The sequence below is a fragment of the Photinus pyralis genome, unplaced genomic scaffold (assembly GCF_008802855.1).
Source record: "Photinus pyralis isolate 1611_PpyrPB1 unplaced genomic scaffold, Ppyr1.3 Ppyr1.4_LG4, whole genome shotgun sequence".
NCBI lineage: Eukaryota > Metazoa > Arthropoda > Insecta > Coleoptera > Lampyridae > Photinus > Photinus pyralis.
The window spans coordinates 26925938-26943678 of NW_022170511.1; the positions used below are offsets into that span (position 1 = coordinate 26925938).

The 17741-nt window shown below is 34.9% G+C and overlaps 2 protein-coding genes and 1 long non-coding RNA gene across 3 annotated transcripts; 1 reads left to right on the plus strand and 2 right to left on the minus strand.

Annotated features, from left to right (window-relative positions):
- Positions 1 to 146: 146 nt before the first annotated feature.
- On the minus strand, positions 147 to 13064 carry LOC116169912 (transmembrane protein 131-like). The gene is made up of 12 exons (XM_031486120.1): positions 12787 to 13064; positions 12644 to 12702; positions 12496 to 12590; positions 12326 to 12449; positions 12163 to 12276; positions 11880 to 12002; positions 11672 to 11835; positions 2578 to 2879; positions 1643 to 1902; positions 1415 to 1591; positions 1141 to 1365; positions 147 to 1093 (listed from the first exon to the last, which is right to left on the minus strand). The coding sequence occupies exons 1-12, from the start codon at positions 12878 to 12880 to the stop codon at positions 845 to 847; spliced, it is 1986 nt and encodes a 661-aa protein (XP_031341980.1). The 5' UTR covers positions 12881 to 13064; the 3' UTR covers positions 147 to 844.
- Positions 13065 to 13951: 887 nt separating this feature from the next.
- Positions 13952 to 14985, plus strand: LOC116169915. Its single transcript, XR_004145115.1, has 2 exons — positions 13952 to 14037; positions 14789 to 14985. It is a non-coding gene; the product is annotated as an uncharacterized LOC116169915 (long non-coding RNA).
- LOC116169914 (nucleosome assembly protein 1-like 1) lies at positions 14837 to 17094 on the minus strand. The gene is made up of 4 exons (XM_031486122.1): positions 16940 to 17094; positions 16101 to 16725; positions 15769 to 16054; positions 14837 to 15311 (listed from the first exon to the last, which is right to left on the minus strand). The coding sequence occupies exons 2-4, from the start codon at positions 16677 to 16679 to the stop codon at positions 15061 to 15063; spliced, it is 1116 nt and encodes a 371-aa protein (XP_031341982.1). The 5' UTR covers positions 16680 to 16725; positions 16940 to 17094; the 3' UTR covers positions 14837 to 15060.
- Between the last annotated feature and the right edge of the window lie 647 nt (positions 17095 to 17741).

Below are 17741 nucleotides of genomic sequence, written 5' to 3' on the forward strand. Positions count from 1 at the left end.
AATACTAACCTCAATTCCATGGTACCAGGGTCTGGCCCAGACCTATGAGCGAAGCGGGAACCGAGGCGCCAATATGACCGGTTACAATTAAAAGCACTGAATGTGTTTTTTGTGATCGATGCTATGGTGCTATGGTGCTATGCTATGGTTGGAGCGATGGTCGGCGCTCCGTTATGTCCGCCCACTAAACAATTTAAGGATGTGTATCAGGTGTCCCATTCTCAACATTTATAGGCTATCTCTGTAACTGTCAGTACCATCAAAAGGCGTCATAGTGTGTTCTTTTAGGGCAAACTTAAAATGGTAAACAAAAAATTTGAAAATCTTCGCTCGCTTAAGAAATATGGGGGAAGCTCAAAAAATTGTCAATTTCAGAATGACCCTATATGTTTAGTTAAAAGAAATACGGAAAAATGTCTCTTTATAACAATTGTTGAATAATCTGCAGTTTTCAAAATAAGTACGTCTCGGAGTCCGTAGTCAGGTAAAAAAGTTGTCAAACCAAACTCCATTTTTTTTAATGGGACACCCTGTATACTAGAGATACGTAGAAAAAACGAATTGAGCTATTTTATTCATTTATAATTGGGTGGTTATCACATTGCTATGTAAGATAGATCAAAACAGCCAAGTGGGACCCAATCATAATAAACCGTGAACATCTCCAACTTGATATAAGCTAATTATAGACATGAATAATGAGTATGCTAATGTACATCCTAGTTAAATGATAAAATATCAAAGCGGAAGAATGAAAAACTATTTAGGGGAGTAGAGGCAGTATTTTACACATCTTTCAATATATCTTTTCATGTGCGAATTTTTGGAAACTTATTGATGTAATTCATCTGTATGCATTTGAAAGTACACATTTACTTGTAAACCTACCACCAATACTTACCGGAAAGCACTGATCGAACACCAATCGATCAGGTCCAATTTCTAATTTTCCTTGTGCCACCTTATAATGTATAGGTATTGAAAGTTTCTCATACTGCGTCTCAACGACTATGTCACCCCAAACCTGTCCTTCGGCGTGTGGGGAATGAATCATTAGTTGCACAATCGCATATTCGTTTGAGCCCAAATTTGTCTACAGAGAAAATCAGTTAAGACAGTCACACTTTACCTACGACTTACGCATCGTGTGGCATTTTTAGACAGGTTCAACAAAAGCGCGTCCGAATGATTTCCCTTGCCGCAAGCAATTACTTCGATAGCGCTAGCGGGTAATGACGAAGCAATTTTATTGAAAGTAACAGGTACAGGGTTGGTATTCAGTAACAGAAATCTAGTAAACTTCTCCGTGTCCAAGCTCACTAGCCCTAAATCCAGAGAATTATCGTTACTGATGTAAGGGAAAGTCTATAAATGTCTAAGTAAGCTTACGATGCATTGCTTGACGCTTACTTACCAACTGTAGCTTCCCATTGTAGCTCAATAGGGGAAGTTCGACTGTGGAGATATTTGTCGTCAATACAATACAAGAGTTAAGTTTTAAGTTTGACAAGGACGTGTCAATTTTTAAATTAAGAGTAAATATAGTCAGCTCCTCTTGAGGTTGCAAAATCACTGGTTTAAAATTAAGTATCTAAAATCAACACTCAAATTATAATGCTTCACGTTTATGTAAAATACATACATTAAAGTATTTACGGGCGTCCGATAGCAAAGAAACATTTGTTAGCGCAAGTGGTATTAAGAAATCGTTTTTTACTGTAACATCTCTTGATATCATTTGCTTAGGTGATTCGTTTATAAAATATGTTGTAATGGACGAGTTAAATAACAGACCGCCTTCTAAGACAGTTATGTAGTATGGAATTTCTGTTTTACTTTTTCCATTTTTGTATCTAATTACTATTTTCCCTGAGAAATCTTTGTTCTCGTGTGCGGTTTTCCCTGCGCAAATATCATCACATTCAGAAATTGTTAAAACTAATGCAAAAAGTGAGTTGCAAATCATATAAAAATTCCGAATGGTTTTGAGTTCCAATTGAATTTTTCTCACATTTTCTGAATACAGCCTCTGCTATGGTGTGCAAGGACTTCAGACCTGAATAAGTATTAATACAAAGAAATATAATTAATAACATACAACTGCTTAGAAAAAGTAATGCTATGGTTGCAACTTTTATTTTCAGGGAAAGACTTATAGGCCTCACGATCCTCCTGCTACACACCACAGCTTTGGCACTACACGTCCTCATGAGCCGCTACTGATACACAGGTTTACAAAAAAAAACATGTTGAAATCATTATACAAAATAAAAGAAGAAATTTCAAAATTCTACTGCCTTCTATTACCTCAGAAAAGCCTAGCTATCAATTTAACTGTGAAACCCAACTGAAACTCAAAAACAGTCTCGAGGGATTAATGTCAATCAGTAACTTGAACTGAGAGATAAAGAACTTTCACAATTTGCAAGTGTTTTTCCCTGGTTGCACTACACTACGCGTCGGTAAAAAAAACAAAGAGTGATGGATCGTTCACTCCAAATTCGATTATTTGCTCTACTCCAATTTCGTGCAACCAGCGTGAAAAGCAAGAAGTTAAAATTAAAAGTAAATACGTACAATCGAGTGTAAGTGTTGCAATTTTAGTTGAAGTTGGAGTTCCCTTTGAACTGCGTAAATCTGACGGAACTTTCACATTCTCATAGTCAATTTTTATGGCCTTCGATGTTGATGATATGCTGTGAATTCTAACCGCCTTCTTCAACGGGTTGTGCACGTATAAATTTAACAGCTTTGGTAGATCGAGGGATCCACCGACACCGAAATCGACGGACCCTTGCGGTACGTACAAACCTGCACTTGAGGTAACTTCCACTTCTAATGGAACCACTAAAATATCTTCGGTGTTGTTTAATTTAATCCTAAACAGAAATTTTACAATTAGTTTGTGTGAAATCAAAAATTGCAATAAATGACTGTTTAGAATATAGCCCTATTCTAGTTTTAACGTTAGGGTTTCCTCCTCCTAAACTAAAACATGTACCGTGTCTCCCATTTTGGTTGAGAATTTGAGATTACAGCGTCTCTCACTTGGCGTTTTCGCAACCTGGGGTCACTTTTTTCTTTTAATACCACAAACAGATCCAATCTAGCTATGTTTTGTTTCTGAGATACGGGGTGAATATGAAAAGTTTGACATTTTAAGATGCTACCATATCTTACTACCCATAGTCCATTGAAATGTTACATTTTTTTGGGCTTAGCGTGCGTTTGTCAGAGGACGCAATTTTATTTTTTAGATATCAAGGAGGGGTTAGTCTATAGTTAAATCCAAGTTTGTGGGGTTGTAGCCCTTGTCCCGCGGTCGCCATCTTGAAAAATGGGGTGCAAATGGTTTTTATGGTTTATCTGACAAACTATTGGTCTCCCAAAAAATTTGTTCAGACATTTCTGAATAAGAATAAAATTCTCTACAACGTTGGTCCAGTAACTTTTAGTCGTATAACCAAAAGTAACAAAGTTATAAACGAAAATTGATGAACATTTTCTAAAAAATTTTCAATTGGTCTTTATAACTTTTTTTCTCGTCATTTTACAAAAAAATGACATCAGGCCATTTTTATAGAGGAGTTTTCAAGGAATGATTTTCATTACAAACTTTTTCGGTTTTATTCATTCATTAAGATTTTATAGCGCTCCAGTGTTAAATTATACATAAATATTAATGATTTTAACGTACCTTTCTAATGTTCTAAATGACATAATTATTGTTTCCTTAGTCTTTTTGATGGACCAGGCTGCGTTGGAATTGAAAACAATATAAATGTACCTACTCTTTGTCACTGATTTGGCGAATCGTTTGTATCTAATGCTGTTAAAAGAATCATCATCTTCATTGCCACCATATAAAAAGATGAAACAATGTTCACCAATGACAGTGAGCAAAGCAGGACCGAGGAACAACGCTACTCCACTAGCTAACTCTGGATGTTTCTCCAGTGTTATGAGAAATTTTAGTTTGCCAGTGTTGTGAGCTGATGTTGTGTTACATCCTGAAAAAGCATGGAGAAACAGCAAATTATCGTTTTCGTGCATAAAACCTGACTGAGAATACAATTGCTCAACTGTACGTCCTTTTCACGGTTTAAAAAAATAGATTTCTTTGCTCCAAAAGTCGTGAGCAACACAAGTATGTCGATATCTTCAACTACAATAGTAACTGAGTCAAACGATTGGGATGCAGCAAAAGCAGAATGAACGATGAGGGGGTCTGCATCTGATTGTGCTTGGTCGACAGTGAAACCCACCTCTGAGAATGAATTTTTGAGAAGTACAATGAAATTAGCCTTGTTCTTCTCATTGCCAAGAAATTTCTCTTGTGTCGGTACGGCGTTCTTATCGAATTGTACCTACTTCTGTCGACTGATGTTTCTTCGTACGATGCAAACGGTGCCAAGACTTAGTTCCTGCGACATCGGGGTCTTCTGAGCAGCCGTCTCGTAAAGGCAACACTAATACGTAGATGTTCTTTTATCCCCAAACGGTTATTATCTTTTATCCCTGCACAGTATTCTCGAAAATGAACACTCTGATTTTATGAATCTAGAGAATTAGTATTCGTTTCGTAGCACTGTAAAATCTTAATTAATGCATAAAATTGAAAAACTTTGTAATAAAAAATATTCCTTGAAATCAAGATTACTATTCACTCGGTAAACGCATGGACGAAGGTTGACCCTATGTGGGATCAATAGGTTTTGTGTGTTTAGGCAACACACACATCAGTTGTTACTTGTTACAGAAAATTGCAGGGAGTTTAATGATCACAATATAGGTGTCACTTTTTGCAGTTCTGTAGATCAGTATGTGCAATAAGAAAATATTTATTGGAGTTTTATGTTCTACAGAACCATAAAAATAATAAAAGAAATCAATTGAGAACGTTGACATGGGCGGTAATCCCACAACTATTGGTATGTACGCACACTGTCACTAAATCACTCACAAAACTACTATTAAATGCAACACCTTATATATTTTAACGTCAATTTTTGGCATTCGTTTTCCTGATTACGTTGATGTATCACAACCTATATTTGTTTTAATACACATAAATTATGTATCGTATTTTTAACAATTTTGAAATGACACGGCATGTCATCCATTTTTATTGATTGATATGAGCTGCCATGGATATTATAAACAAAACAAAATCTCTATAAACCCATGGCCTACCTATTTAAAAACCGTAAAAAAATAAGGTTTTTATTTTTGCTTCAAGGTTAAAATTAAAGAAAAATGATTGTGTGTGTGCGGCGGGCAAGAAATTTTTTTTACTACGCCACTGGATTGTACGTAAACATATCTAAAATAAACAGTTTTTACCTTTTTTCTACCTTACATGGTAGTCCATTGAAAAGTTACATTTGGGGTTGCGTTTGTCAGAGGACACAATTTTATTTTTTAGATATCAAGGGGGGGTTAGTCTAATGTTAAATCCAAGTTTGTGGGGTTACAGCCCTTGTCCCGCGGCCGCCATCTTGAAAAAGGGGTGCAAATGGTTTTTATGGTTTATCTGACAAACTTTTGGTCTCACAAAAAATTTATTCAGACATATTTGAATAAGAATAAAATTCTCTACAACTTTGGTCCAGTAACTTTTAGTCGTATAACCAAAAGTAACAAAGTTATAAACGAAAATTGATGAACATTTTGTAAAAAAATTTCAATTGGTCGTTATAACTTTTTTTATGGTCATTTTACAAAAAAATAACTTCAGATCATTTTTATAGAGGGGTTTTCAAGGCATATTTTTTATTACAAACTTTTTCAATTTTATTCACTAATTAAGATTTTACAGCGCTACGAAGCGAATACTAATTCTCTAGATTCATAAAATCAGAGTGTTAATTTTCGAGAATACTGTGCAGGGATAAAAGATAATAACCGTGTGGGGATAAAAGAACATCTACGTATTAGTGTTGCCTTTACGAGACGGCTGCTCAGAAGACCCCGATGTCGCAGGAACTAAGTCTTGGCACCGTTTGCGTCGTACGAAGAAACATCAGTCGACAGAAGTACAATTCGATAAGAACGCCGTACCGACGTTATCACAAGAGAAATTTCTTGGCAATGAGAAGAACAAGGCTAATTTCATTGTACTTCTCAAAAATTCATTCTCAGAGGTGGGTTTCACTGTCGACCAAGCACAATCAGATGCAGACCCCCTCATCGTTCATTCTGCTTTTGCTGCATCCCAATCGTTTGACTCAGTTACTATTGTAGTTGAAGATATCGACATACTTGTGTTGCTCACGACTTTTGGAGCAAAGAAATCTATTTTTTTAAACCGTGAAAAGGACGTACAGTTGAGCAATTGTATTCTCAGTCAGGTTTTATGCACGAAAACGATAATTTGCTGTTTCTCCATGCTTTTTCAGGATGTAACACAACATCAGCTCACAACACTGGCAAACTAAAATTTCTCATAACACTGGAGAAACATCCAGAGTTAGCTAGTGGAGTAGCGTTGTTCCTCGGTCCTGCTTTGCTCACTGTCATTGGTGAACATTGTTTCATCTTTTTATATGGTGGCAATGAAGATGATGATTCTTTTAACAGCATTAGATACAAACGATTCGCCAAATCAGTGACAAAGAGTAGGTACATTTATATTGTTTTCAATTCCAACGCAGCCTGGTCCATCAAAAAGACTAAGGAAACAATAATTATGTCATTTAGAACATTAGAAAGGTACGTTAAAATCATTAATATTTATGTATAATTTAACACTGGAGCGCTATAAAATCTTAATGAATGAATAAAACCGAAAAAGTTTGTAATGAAAATCATTCCTTGAAAACTCCTCTATAAAAATGGCCTGATGTCATTTTTTTGTAAAATGACGAGAAAAAAAGTTATAAAGACCAATTGAAAATTTTTTAGAAAATGTTCATCAATTTTCGTTTATAACTTTGTTACTTTTGGTTATACGACTAAAAGTTACTGGACCAACGTTGTAGAGAATTTTATTCTTATTCAGAAATGTCTGAACAAATTTTTTGGGAGACCAATAGTTTGTCAGATAAACCATAAAAACCATTTGCACCCCATTTTTCAAGATGGCGACCGCGGGACAAGGGCTACAACCCCACAAACTTGGATTTAACTTTAAACTAACCCCCCCTTTATATCTAAAAAATAAAATTGTGTCCTCTGACAAACGCAACCCCAAATGTAACTTTTCAATGGACTAAAAAAAACTGTTTATTTTAGATATGTTTACGTACAATCCAGTGGCGTAGTAAAAAAAATTTCTTGCCCGCCGCACAATCTATTTTTCTTTAATTTTAGCCTTGAAGCAAAAATAAAAACCTTATTTTTTTACGGTTTTTAAATAGGTAGGCCATGGGTTTATAGAGATTTTGTTTTGTTTATAATATCCATGGCAGCTCATATCAATCAATAATGACATGCTGTGTCATTTCAAAATTGTTAAAAACACGATATATAATTTATGTGTATTAAAAAAAATATAGGTTGTGATACATCAACGTAATCAGGAAAACGAATGCCAAAAATTGACGTTAAAATATATAAGGTGTTGCATTTAATAGTAGTTTTGTGAGTGATTTAGTGACAGTGTGCGTACATACCAATAGTTGTGGGATTACCGCCCATGTCAACGTTCTCAATTGATTTCTTTTATTATTTTTATGGTTCTGTAGAACATAAAACTCCAATGAATAGCAATCTTGATATGTAAACAAACGCATTGCAAATGGGTTGCTTAAAAAATTAAGTCAAGGCATTCAGATGAATATAATTAAAATTTCAGAAATTAGTCCGTCCTTTGGTATGTAAACACACCAAACAATGCTAATTCAGTGTCATTAAGGGTGCGACCATTAAAGAAAACAATAGTGATTTTGTGTGGGATATCCCAAACTTTGAAATTGCGTGGTTTTTTTTCACTTAAACACATCAAGTTCCTATCTATGGATCTATCAATAAATCAAAATTCTCATACTCGGTATTTAACAGGAAAATTCAGCAATCCTTATACAGGGTGTTATGAAAACTACGGGTTGACTATATGCGGCCGTCTTCTACGACTAAAAATCAGAAAAAAAGTTCAAATAAAGACATATCTCCTAAAATGATATTGCGGATCTTTGACCTAGTCATAACGCGTGTCAGCAAATTTGGAATTTTTGAGCGCGTGAGGTAGTCCTTGATCCTATGGAGTCATTTTGAACATTTATTATAATTTCAGTTTAACAGTTGCATTTATTGTTATCGTTTTGAATCAAAAATTAAAAACTCAGCGTTTTGATGTGGATACCGATTGATCCCCTTTTTGCTAAAAATTGATTTAAATTTAATAGTGCCTTTTTGTAATTTTTTGAGGTGATTCATTTAACCACCCTCGATTGGGACAGCAATTATTGTTTATGTTCTATCCCTGTCAATTATTTTATTTCCTTAGCTTATCAAGACCAAAACAAGGATCTCTGAGTCTGCGCATGCGTTTAAATACTGAATATACGTCTCAAATTTTAAACACAGATGCTTACATTTTTGGCGATCTTTTTTTTCATTTAAGTTGTGGTCGTATTTTTCGAAATCTGAAGCCACAATTGCTTTTAATATAGGTAGTGTCCATGCCGGAAGTTAGATATTGGCATGCGCAGTACATATTGCGTGTTAACATTACTCTCCTTAATCTAGAATGTCTTGAGACCAATAAAAAGCTGCAGACTCGAACTCGACTTAAAATGTTGAAATTAAGAAAAATAAGTTGAGATGGATGTATTGCATTTCAAGTCTTTGAACTACATCCAATACAATACCTACACACAGTTAAGATCACCATGTCGGGATATATAAAAAAATGAATGATGTAAAAGGGTTTTAATGCCACTAATGCCTGGCTGATGACATTCCTTCAAGTAGTTTAAGTCATCAAATGGTGTACACCATAGTAAAAAAAATTCTACATGTGTAGTAAACATCTATAATTTTGATAATGATAAATTTTTTCTAGTATGTTTGTATAATGTTATACAACCACGTATGTATGTGGTTGAATGATTTTAGAAAGTATACTAAGATAAGGATAAATTTTGATAAACTGATTAAATAAATTGGTGCATTAATGAAATATATATTATTCATTTATTTATTCCATATAATGCGCTGGTGTAGATAGGAACAGGGTTTGTAATTAAGATAATTATTTATGATACATCATTTCACACATACTCATTTTGTGTAACTAAAATTATGTGATAAGAAAATCAATCTTATCTTCGTGGGGATGTGTTGTGATATAATATTTACAATGATATGATAATGAAGGTTAATCGGAAATATTATCTACACCTATTCAATGCCTATCTAAATTTAGCTTGTCCTATTTTTTTCATATACAGTAAGAATTCCAGAAATCCCTTCCCACTGTCATTATTTATATAAATTGAATCATCCGATCATTGTAATCTCAAACAAGTAGGGTTTTTTTTCTTGGATGCTTGAATACTTTGTGAGCTTGTCAATTGTCATCACCATGTACAATTTTTACAAAATTTGTTGGATGACTAGTGGGCCATTTTTATGTTTGTAGGTGAAATTGGATAGATCCATTGAATTCTTCTGTTTAGGATGTGTCAAGTTTGAACAAGAAGGCTCTAAAACCATTTAGGGATTCTTCCAGACCAGAACATTTGATGCAAATTGATCTTTTTTGCCCTTGTATATTTACTAGAGTAAGAAAAACCATTTGTAAAAGGGATCGCTATCGACCTGATGTCTAAATTGCTCTAACGTAGGCGTCACACATACATTTAGCGGATTATCGTTGCTAAGGGTATCTAGTCACAGTTGGTCTTTTTGGAATTTAGAACTGTTGGTTCTTTGCAAAGATTTATCTAATTGTGTAAATAAATAGTTACATTACCCTAAAGCCGCTTTTTAATTAAATGTATCAAATTATTTGATTTCGAGGTCAATGTTTTGTATCAGAATAAATGATGTTTGATGATTTTGTGTAAATAATTGTTTTGTTTATTTTGTTATGATAATTGTAAATTTAAATTACATGTTAAAAGACTAGATTTATCCAGTTTGGAAATTACGTGCGTAGTATTTCTAAAAGTTTATCTCATGTTTTTCTCCGGTCGTAGATATGACGTTTTCTTATCTAATTAGTTTCAAGATAACCACGTGATTTCGCCGAAGTTTAACACATTTCTAAGATTCTAAGATGGCGCATTATTTTGTAACGGAAGAGGGAATTAAATGGAAAGGGAAAGATAGCCGTATTTGAAAGTTATCATTTATACATTTTGGCGCAGTGGGCGCTCGGTACGCTGGCGTTGGACAGTCCGACACATCCAGTATAATCTGACATTTAGCGACTCAGATGACCCACTAAATAATCTGGCACTACCCAGTTGAGCTCGTTTGCAAAATTTGCTTTTGCGCTCGGTCCTGCCCTGATCTTGACAAGAAAACCATGCGTCTTTTCGCTTTCGTTGGCGCCTGCCTGCGTAGATTGCTTAGTAGTTGCCAGCACGCGTCGATCGCTTAGACAAGATGGCGGACTTTTTGCACCTACTTTAGTAGGTACTCTTTTAATGGAGGAATCTATGATCGAATGTAGTACATGTAGGATATAAAAAAAGCTACGTATCCCACACAAATCCACTAATCCAGCAATTCCAGTAATCCGGCAATTAGATTCTATAAACAAAATTATGTACGGAAACAAAAATATTTGACGTACCACAAAAATTACAACCCTCACAATCAACGAATCGTTATGTAAAAGTGAGTTTCAATTGTTGAAACGTGCAGGGTGTGCACATAAAGGGTGGCTTATGGACCCTGTAAACAAAATCAAACAAGGAAACAAAAATATTTGAAGTACAGTAAAGTCGCGGTAATCCAAACCTCGGTAATACAAGGTTCCTTGCAATCCGACATCCAAAAGAAAAAGACAACTCAAAGCCTTATTTTATTTTCATGTAGTAGCTATGCTATTCGGCACCACTCAGCCCACCAATCCAGCGAGTGACGGATTGAAGGTCAAGAGTACACTCTCACAAGCAATTTTTGAAATGGAAAATGTGGTCTGTGGGTACGAAAATAAAACAGAACGATAAATAATTATTTGCAGATCAATAATTTGAAAAATAGAATAATTTGGATAATAATCTAGTTGGTGTCTTTGTTTTTTTGCCCCCCCCCCTCTCCTGCAACCCTTAAAAATGGCTTCATCCTGGTTGTGAACTTGTCTAAACTAACTTTGATTTCAACGATTTCGTGTCAAAAAATGCCAAATTTCATGTGGATCAAAGGGGTGTGTGTAAACATTTTTGAGAGTAGCTCCCAGTTAAAGTGTTTATATGGAAAATAAAGTTAAAAAATTTACATTCAGATTCACTGTAAAAATTAACATAAATCCAAATTAGCACGTTTTAATTAAGATTTAATTGCTATTTTAATTATCTCCATTTAACTCATGACTATAGATTTTATTATAAGTGAGTAGCATATTATTTTTATTAGACCTTGGCATTACAGTGTCACCTTTATAAAAGCCATAATCTAATTTGTGATAATGTAACCAAAAATATAAAATAAACACACCGCAATTACTGTTGTTTGTATCCAACCACATCTCAAGTATATCAAATAAGGATACACTAACCTTACGTATGCCGTATGATTTTGTTCGGTTCGAGCATGGAACCGCACCCTTATTACAGCTTTGGACTGAAGAGGCGGTATTTCCCACATGTTTTTCGGCCCTTCCAATTCACCACTTGGAAGCTCCAAATGAAAATCACCGCCGCTACTGTATATTTCTACAATCTAAAAGAGCATTATATCAGCAGAGATTTACGGTCTTTCGTTACCTGTATCGGCTCTGTATACGGATTATACATATGGATAAGAGGTGAAAATGTAGTGTTTAATGGTAATTTTATACCAACAATCGGTCTAAGCCTGTACGGGCTCGAGACACTTGCTCCTTTCACCTGAAATTTTAATTTTATAGCTCATTTCAGCGATAAAATTAAAAAAATCATTTTCAATTGTAAAGCCTGAGAGTAACCTTCAAGCGCAAACATAAATATTCCATCCTTGACAATGTTGATAAAACAAATTATCAAAAGACAAGGTTATACACCTGCTCACCTGATATTTAAAATGCCCATCAGTAGTGTGAATAAATAAACTACTTTCAATGGCACCCTCCTCGCGCCCCAAGAACACGACGTTAAAGGACGTGTTTCCCAACGGAGGAATTCTCTACAAGCATAAAAATAATGCGGGGAAAAAAACAAAGAAGGCCGCTTACCTTGTCCTCGAAAAACGAGCTGTGAAAATGAACAGTGCTTCCAGAGATCGAAGTCATATCGATACTTCTGTTACTATCGATGTTGAAAAGTGTAACTTTGGCCAGATGAGGTATTCCCAGTGGCCTAAAAGTGTCCAAAGTTTGAAAAGCAAATTATTACAGATGCTTACCTTTGTTCGAAATCTAAAAATTCCGGATCAAACTTTAGCAAAAGTTTCATGCCGAGATCATTGAGTGAGGGGCTCCTTACGGAGGATGATACTTCCTAAAATGTCAGGATAGTTAGTTAACGCTACATAGTATAATCTGTTTGCTCACCTGATGAAATGCTGAAATGTCATCAACGAAAAACCTTTCGTGGTTGTGTGAAACGAATCCTGCAATAAGAATTATTTAATCGCCCGGGTTGATAAGTGTTTGCTTTTATCAATATTAATAATAATATTTGAAAATATACAAACCATGACTGTTGTCATGAAGAGTTAAGTGTGTTTTAACAAACACCTCTTGCAGCGTCAATAAAATAATAAAATACGATAGCGAATGTGTAACCATATTATCGCTGGCATTAAAAATAAATTATGCCGAAGTTATAAAAACAGTGCACATCTGCAATCGGACTACACATATCCTTGGCTTTTTGATAAGGATTATAAACGTCAATTATTGCACTAAAAAACACAACCCTAAAATCCCTACAAATGATTCAAGTACGTGTGTTGTTGTCAGTGGCGTTGCTATGGGTAAAATACTAACCACAGACCGTGTCACATTCGTTTGTTTATTACTGTGTCAAGGATAGAACTGATAGAAGGCTAGTCCGCACATGGCATTAAACTCTACCAATTTATAGATATTGATTAATTACCCAATAAACAAATCACACAAAGTACGAAATTCGAGAAAAATGGGAGGCTATGACGAATATTTGGGAATCAGTCTAAATATATACCTCCAGCAGTTCACAAATTTGCAAACTAATAAACAAAATCTACACCAACGAACAAAAAATATATACCTGTGAAATTTTATTCGCTTAAGAACGCGAGGTTAATAGGTAGGCGAAGAGCAACATATTTTATCATGCACAAACAGACAGACAGATACACTATGAAAAGCGAAGACGTACGCGTCACCGTAGTGAATTCCGTAAAGTATGTCGAATTTAAAAACACTAATTCTCAAAAATTTAAAGTACAGTATATACCTACTGGATAAACTTGTAATGTCTGTTAGTATGATCGTTGGTCCTCATGCACTATCTTGGGAATTTGTTGTTCGTTAGGCAACCAACATGTCACCTTACCGACGTTGCCCGAAAGTGAATGCAAGGGCAACCGAAGGCGAGCTCAACATAGCCTACTTCACAACTGCATATTTTGTCTATTTGAAGGAAAATATATGTATTTAACAGTCGTCGATGAGTCTTTGAAATTGACATTTAAAGGGTATTTAATAGCTTCGGAGCAAAGATCATACTACACTTGTTCGGAGTAAATAAATATTTAACAGGCCGGTGCGCAGCGCAGCTGCAAGGCCGCCGCCTTTCGATTATGATGACACGGGTTCGGATCCCCCGAGCGCACGCTTTTTTTATATAATAGATCTTAACAAAAAGAAAGGAGCGAAAGAGTGAGAGAAAAGGAAGTAGTCAGTGCTGTCGGCACTTACCAAAGGTTTCCCGTTATACCGTTATAGGTAACTCATTTGTCGTAAGTACCTTCATATTTGATCGCATTATAAGGAATAGTCCTTCAAAAGTTAAGACCAAGGTTGTTTTATTAGAGAGTTAAGACAGCGTTATTTACACTATCTTAATTTTTATCTTTATTTGCGCCATTGAGTTGCTGTCAAGTCACCTTTGGAATTTTTGTTTACATGGGAAATTGTACTTAACTTGAACTTCCAAAGGCGACTCTACAGAAAATCACTTTTGATCGCCCGTTATACATTTTTTAATATTCTTGGTATAATTATATTACAGAAATATTCGCCGTTATCAGGGATATTGTATTCCTTCCGAAATTTACGATTTAAAGAAAATTATTTTATAACAATATAGGTACCTATAGTTTTTTCCAGTGCTTAGTATACCTATACAATGGTATGGGGATCTTGTAAACCGTAAGAGATACAATGTCGCTTAAATGTGCAAAGAATTACACAATTTTATGTAGATTGAATTTCCTTTTCAGAGTTTCATGTAGGTCTATAAATAACGAAGTTATGGGAAAAAACCGAAAAATGTCATTTTCAAAATTGAGCTGGCGTTCATTTATTTTCAAAGATATCAAAAAATAGTTTTAACAAACGTTTAGTAATTTTTTCTCAGCTTTCGGATGGCGCCAAAACTTGTGGAATAATCATTTCAACTTTCTTATGGACGCCATATTCGATTTTTGTCATTGGAAAGAGAAAAAGATTACAAAATCGGCAATTCCAAACACTCAGTATTTCTTTTAGGAATCAAACTTGGATTTTTACAAATAAATAAACAAATATGGAACAATATGTCCACTGGAACTTTTATTTATTAAATGCAAGATATGTCCAAACAAAATATGCATGGAGTTTAGGAAACCAAGCAATACAAAAGTAGAGCTGAATAACAATACAATAATTTAAGGCATATAAAATGATGGTCAGCTGCAAATATGAATTAAACAGTTGCATAGTAAATTACCACCCTACAATGAAAATGTAAAAAGATAAATAAATGTATATTTAACTAGAAATTATTGTGGTTTGCAATTTTGATCAGAGTTGACATTTCCACAGTCCTTTCCACCATCGGAATCTTCCTCCTCCTCTTCTTCATCGTCTTCCTCCTCTTCGTATTCTTCTTCCTCCTCGATACCCTCACCGGTGAAGTACAAGATCGCACGTGGAATTATGCGTTCGCGAATGTAATGGCCAATTTCGAAATCGGACGTTAGGAGATTACGAGTTTCCTCATCAACTTCACCGTCGGGGATGTCTTCGGGAACTATACAAAAAGGTTAGTGAAATATTCAATGTGAAGTACCCAAGGATTCAGAAAGTGTTGTAGATTGAATGACTAACTTTCACAGCAACATTTAAAATCAAATGAAGATAGGAGATGATGTGACATTTGGTAGAAATCATGGAAACAAACAGTAAATTAAATTTTGGAAAGAAAATAGATTTCTCCAATAAAAAAAAGGATGATAAGAAGTTTTATGGACCCATTGGGTTCATTGTCAATCTAATAAATAGGTATACCTGTTAATGAAACACGCCAATTTGTCAAAAATAAATCAGCCTCAATTCATTTCTTTGAGTATGTAATGAATTTTAGCTTTTTATATCATACTTTAGGATTTTTTGATTTATGGAAGTCTCATTAAAACTATACATTGGTTTAAAATTAGCTGAAAGCATTTAAAATTGTCTGAAATCAGACTCCTTTGGAGAATGCCTACCTGTAGCAGGTGTAAAGAAATTAAAGAAGGAATCATTCTGAACAGTTTTCATGACAGTTCGTACTACGCCGCGACTTTTATGCTTTTGCTTCTTTTTCACGGTCTTCAATGTAACATTCTTCCCCTTATTCCAATTTATTAGGCAACCACGGCATTTGTAAATTTCAGGACCTTCGAAACCGAAAGGATCATCTTCATCAGGGACACACTTCATATCGTACTCTTTGGTCAGGACAGTATTTGTGAAATACTCGTTTGGCTCGAAATGGAATTCCAAAACAAAGCCCTAGAAAACACGTGAAGAGAACGAATTTTTGAAAGTTCAAGCTTACCATTGGCTCATTCATAAAATTAACTCTAATATCCTTTAAGTGCTTTAAGATAGGTTCGTCGTGCTCTTGGACCATTTCCGATAAAATACTAACGTTTCTAAAAATAGTTAACCAAAAATCTGGAATCCCCTTCGAAGGTAATTCTTCTTTGACCGGTTCTTCCTTTTTATCCTCCAACTTGGACTTCTCCTTCATATCTTTCGAGAGCTCCTCCTCCTCATCGGACACCCATTGGCACTCATCATCGTTAGGTTCGTAATCGCCATTAATTATTGTGCTTCGTTTTTGATATAACGGTAGGTAAAGTTTGTGGTATTTACATTCGATCGCATGAACTTCTTCGAAAAATTTGGCCTCTATGTGGGTCGCCTCGAGTTGCAATTTTTTAAGGGACTTAATTCGTCGTTTAACCGCGGGAGGAAGATTTGCTAGCATTTCTGAGTTATGATGAGATTGTAACGCCGCCAGAACGTCAGGATATTTCAACATCCTGTGGGCGACGTCGTGTGCAGTTTCTTCATCGTCAACGGATTCCATCTCATCGGGACAGTCACCGACGTGTTCCGGTTGTGTGGCCATTTTTCTATTGACTGCTGGTAGAAATAAAACACCTCAAGTTATACACCTGTAAAATTATTCGATTTACAATGCCGAAAATTGCACGTGCAGAAACTTTGACAAAGAGGTAAAATGACAAAAAGTTTTGGTCTATTATATTTCCAAACAAAAGAATAACAACTGTTTTTATAGCACACCTTTGTTATTTTTAAATTTCAATGAGATAATTAGTGTAGTTACTGTAAATTATGAGATTTTGAAAAAACACGTTGTCTACGTACCTTTTTGCCGCTTGAAGCAAAAGAAAAGATGGTGGATGGTGTTGGACCAGAAATTTAGGGATTTTTAGCTGAACGGTCAAATGCAACGTTGCCGCTTTCATTTAACATCTTCCGATACCGATCTTGATGCAAAAAGGGCGTTTGCCCTTAAACTCGCTCCCTGCAATAGCTTCCTATACATACTATATATTGTGAGTTTTCTTGACGGACGAATGTACAGGGTGAATTTCATTATAGACAAATATCTTTATATATAAACAAATTATTTTTTCAAAAAACCTGTTGATTAACCGTGGTTGAATAGGAATCCCATTGGTTAACGCCAAATTTATTCATCCACTTTATTTCGCCTTTTTCGGATTTGTTTCATACGTAGTAGAATCTTTGTATTTTCATTTTTATAGTGTACTACTCCAATCATTTCATTTATCCGCGCTCGGATTACACCATGTATACAGGGCGCAATTTATAATTCGCCGTATCTGGCGAAAGTGATGACCCAAATCCAAAATTATCATAAATTAAGTATAAATCATTGCAAACATGTTGCCATTGTAAATTACTGTAATTAAAATGGGCTAAATTATTATTATCGTGCCCTAGTCATAAAATTATGATTTTTTCAAATACAATGAATATTTTTTTGGTTGAACTAGAGTTCCAGAATTCTATGACGTAAATGTATAGAAAAATTGATAAAAAAGATATATTTTAAACAGTGTTAAACATGCCATGCCATTGATATTTTTTTAATCTTGTATAGCATAGCAATTTTAATATGATTATTAATGGAGAATTTTGT

Coding starts and splice junctions, on each gene's coding strand:
- LOC116169912 (XM_031486120.1), bottom strand. CDS start 12,880: ATGGTTACACATTCGCTATCGTATTTTATTATTTTATTGACGCTGCAA. Junction 12,003..12,162: donor ATGGGCATTTTAAATATCAG/GTGAGCAGGTGT, acceptor TTAAAATTTCAG/GTGAAAGGAGCAAGTGTCTC. Junction 1,094..1,140: donor CTAAAAATGCCACACGATGC/GTAAGTCGTAGG, acceptor TTTTCTCTGTAG/ACAAATTTGGGCTCAAACGA.
- LOC116169914 (XM_031486122.1), bottom strand. CDS start 16,679: ATGGCCACACAACCGGAACACGTCGGTGACTGTCCCGATGAGATGGAA. Junction 16,055..16,100: donor ATTTTATGAATGAGCCAATG/GTAAGCTTGAAC, acceptor CGTGTTTTCTAG/GGCTTTGTTTTGGAATTCCA. Junction 15,312..15,768: donor TTTCTTTACACCTGCTACAG/GTAGGCATTCTC, acceptor CTTTTTGTATAG/TTCCCGAAGACATCCCCGAC.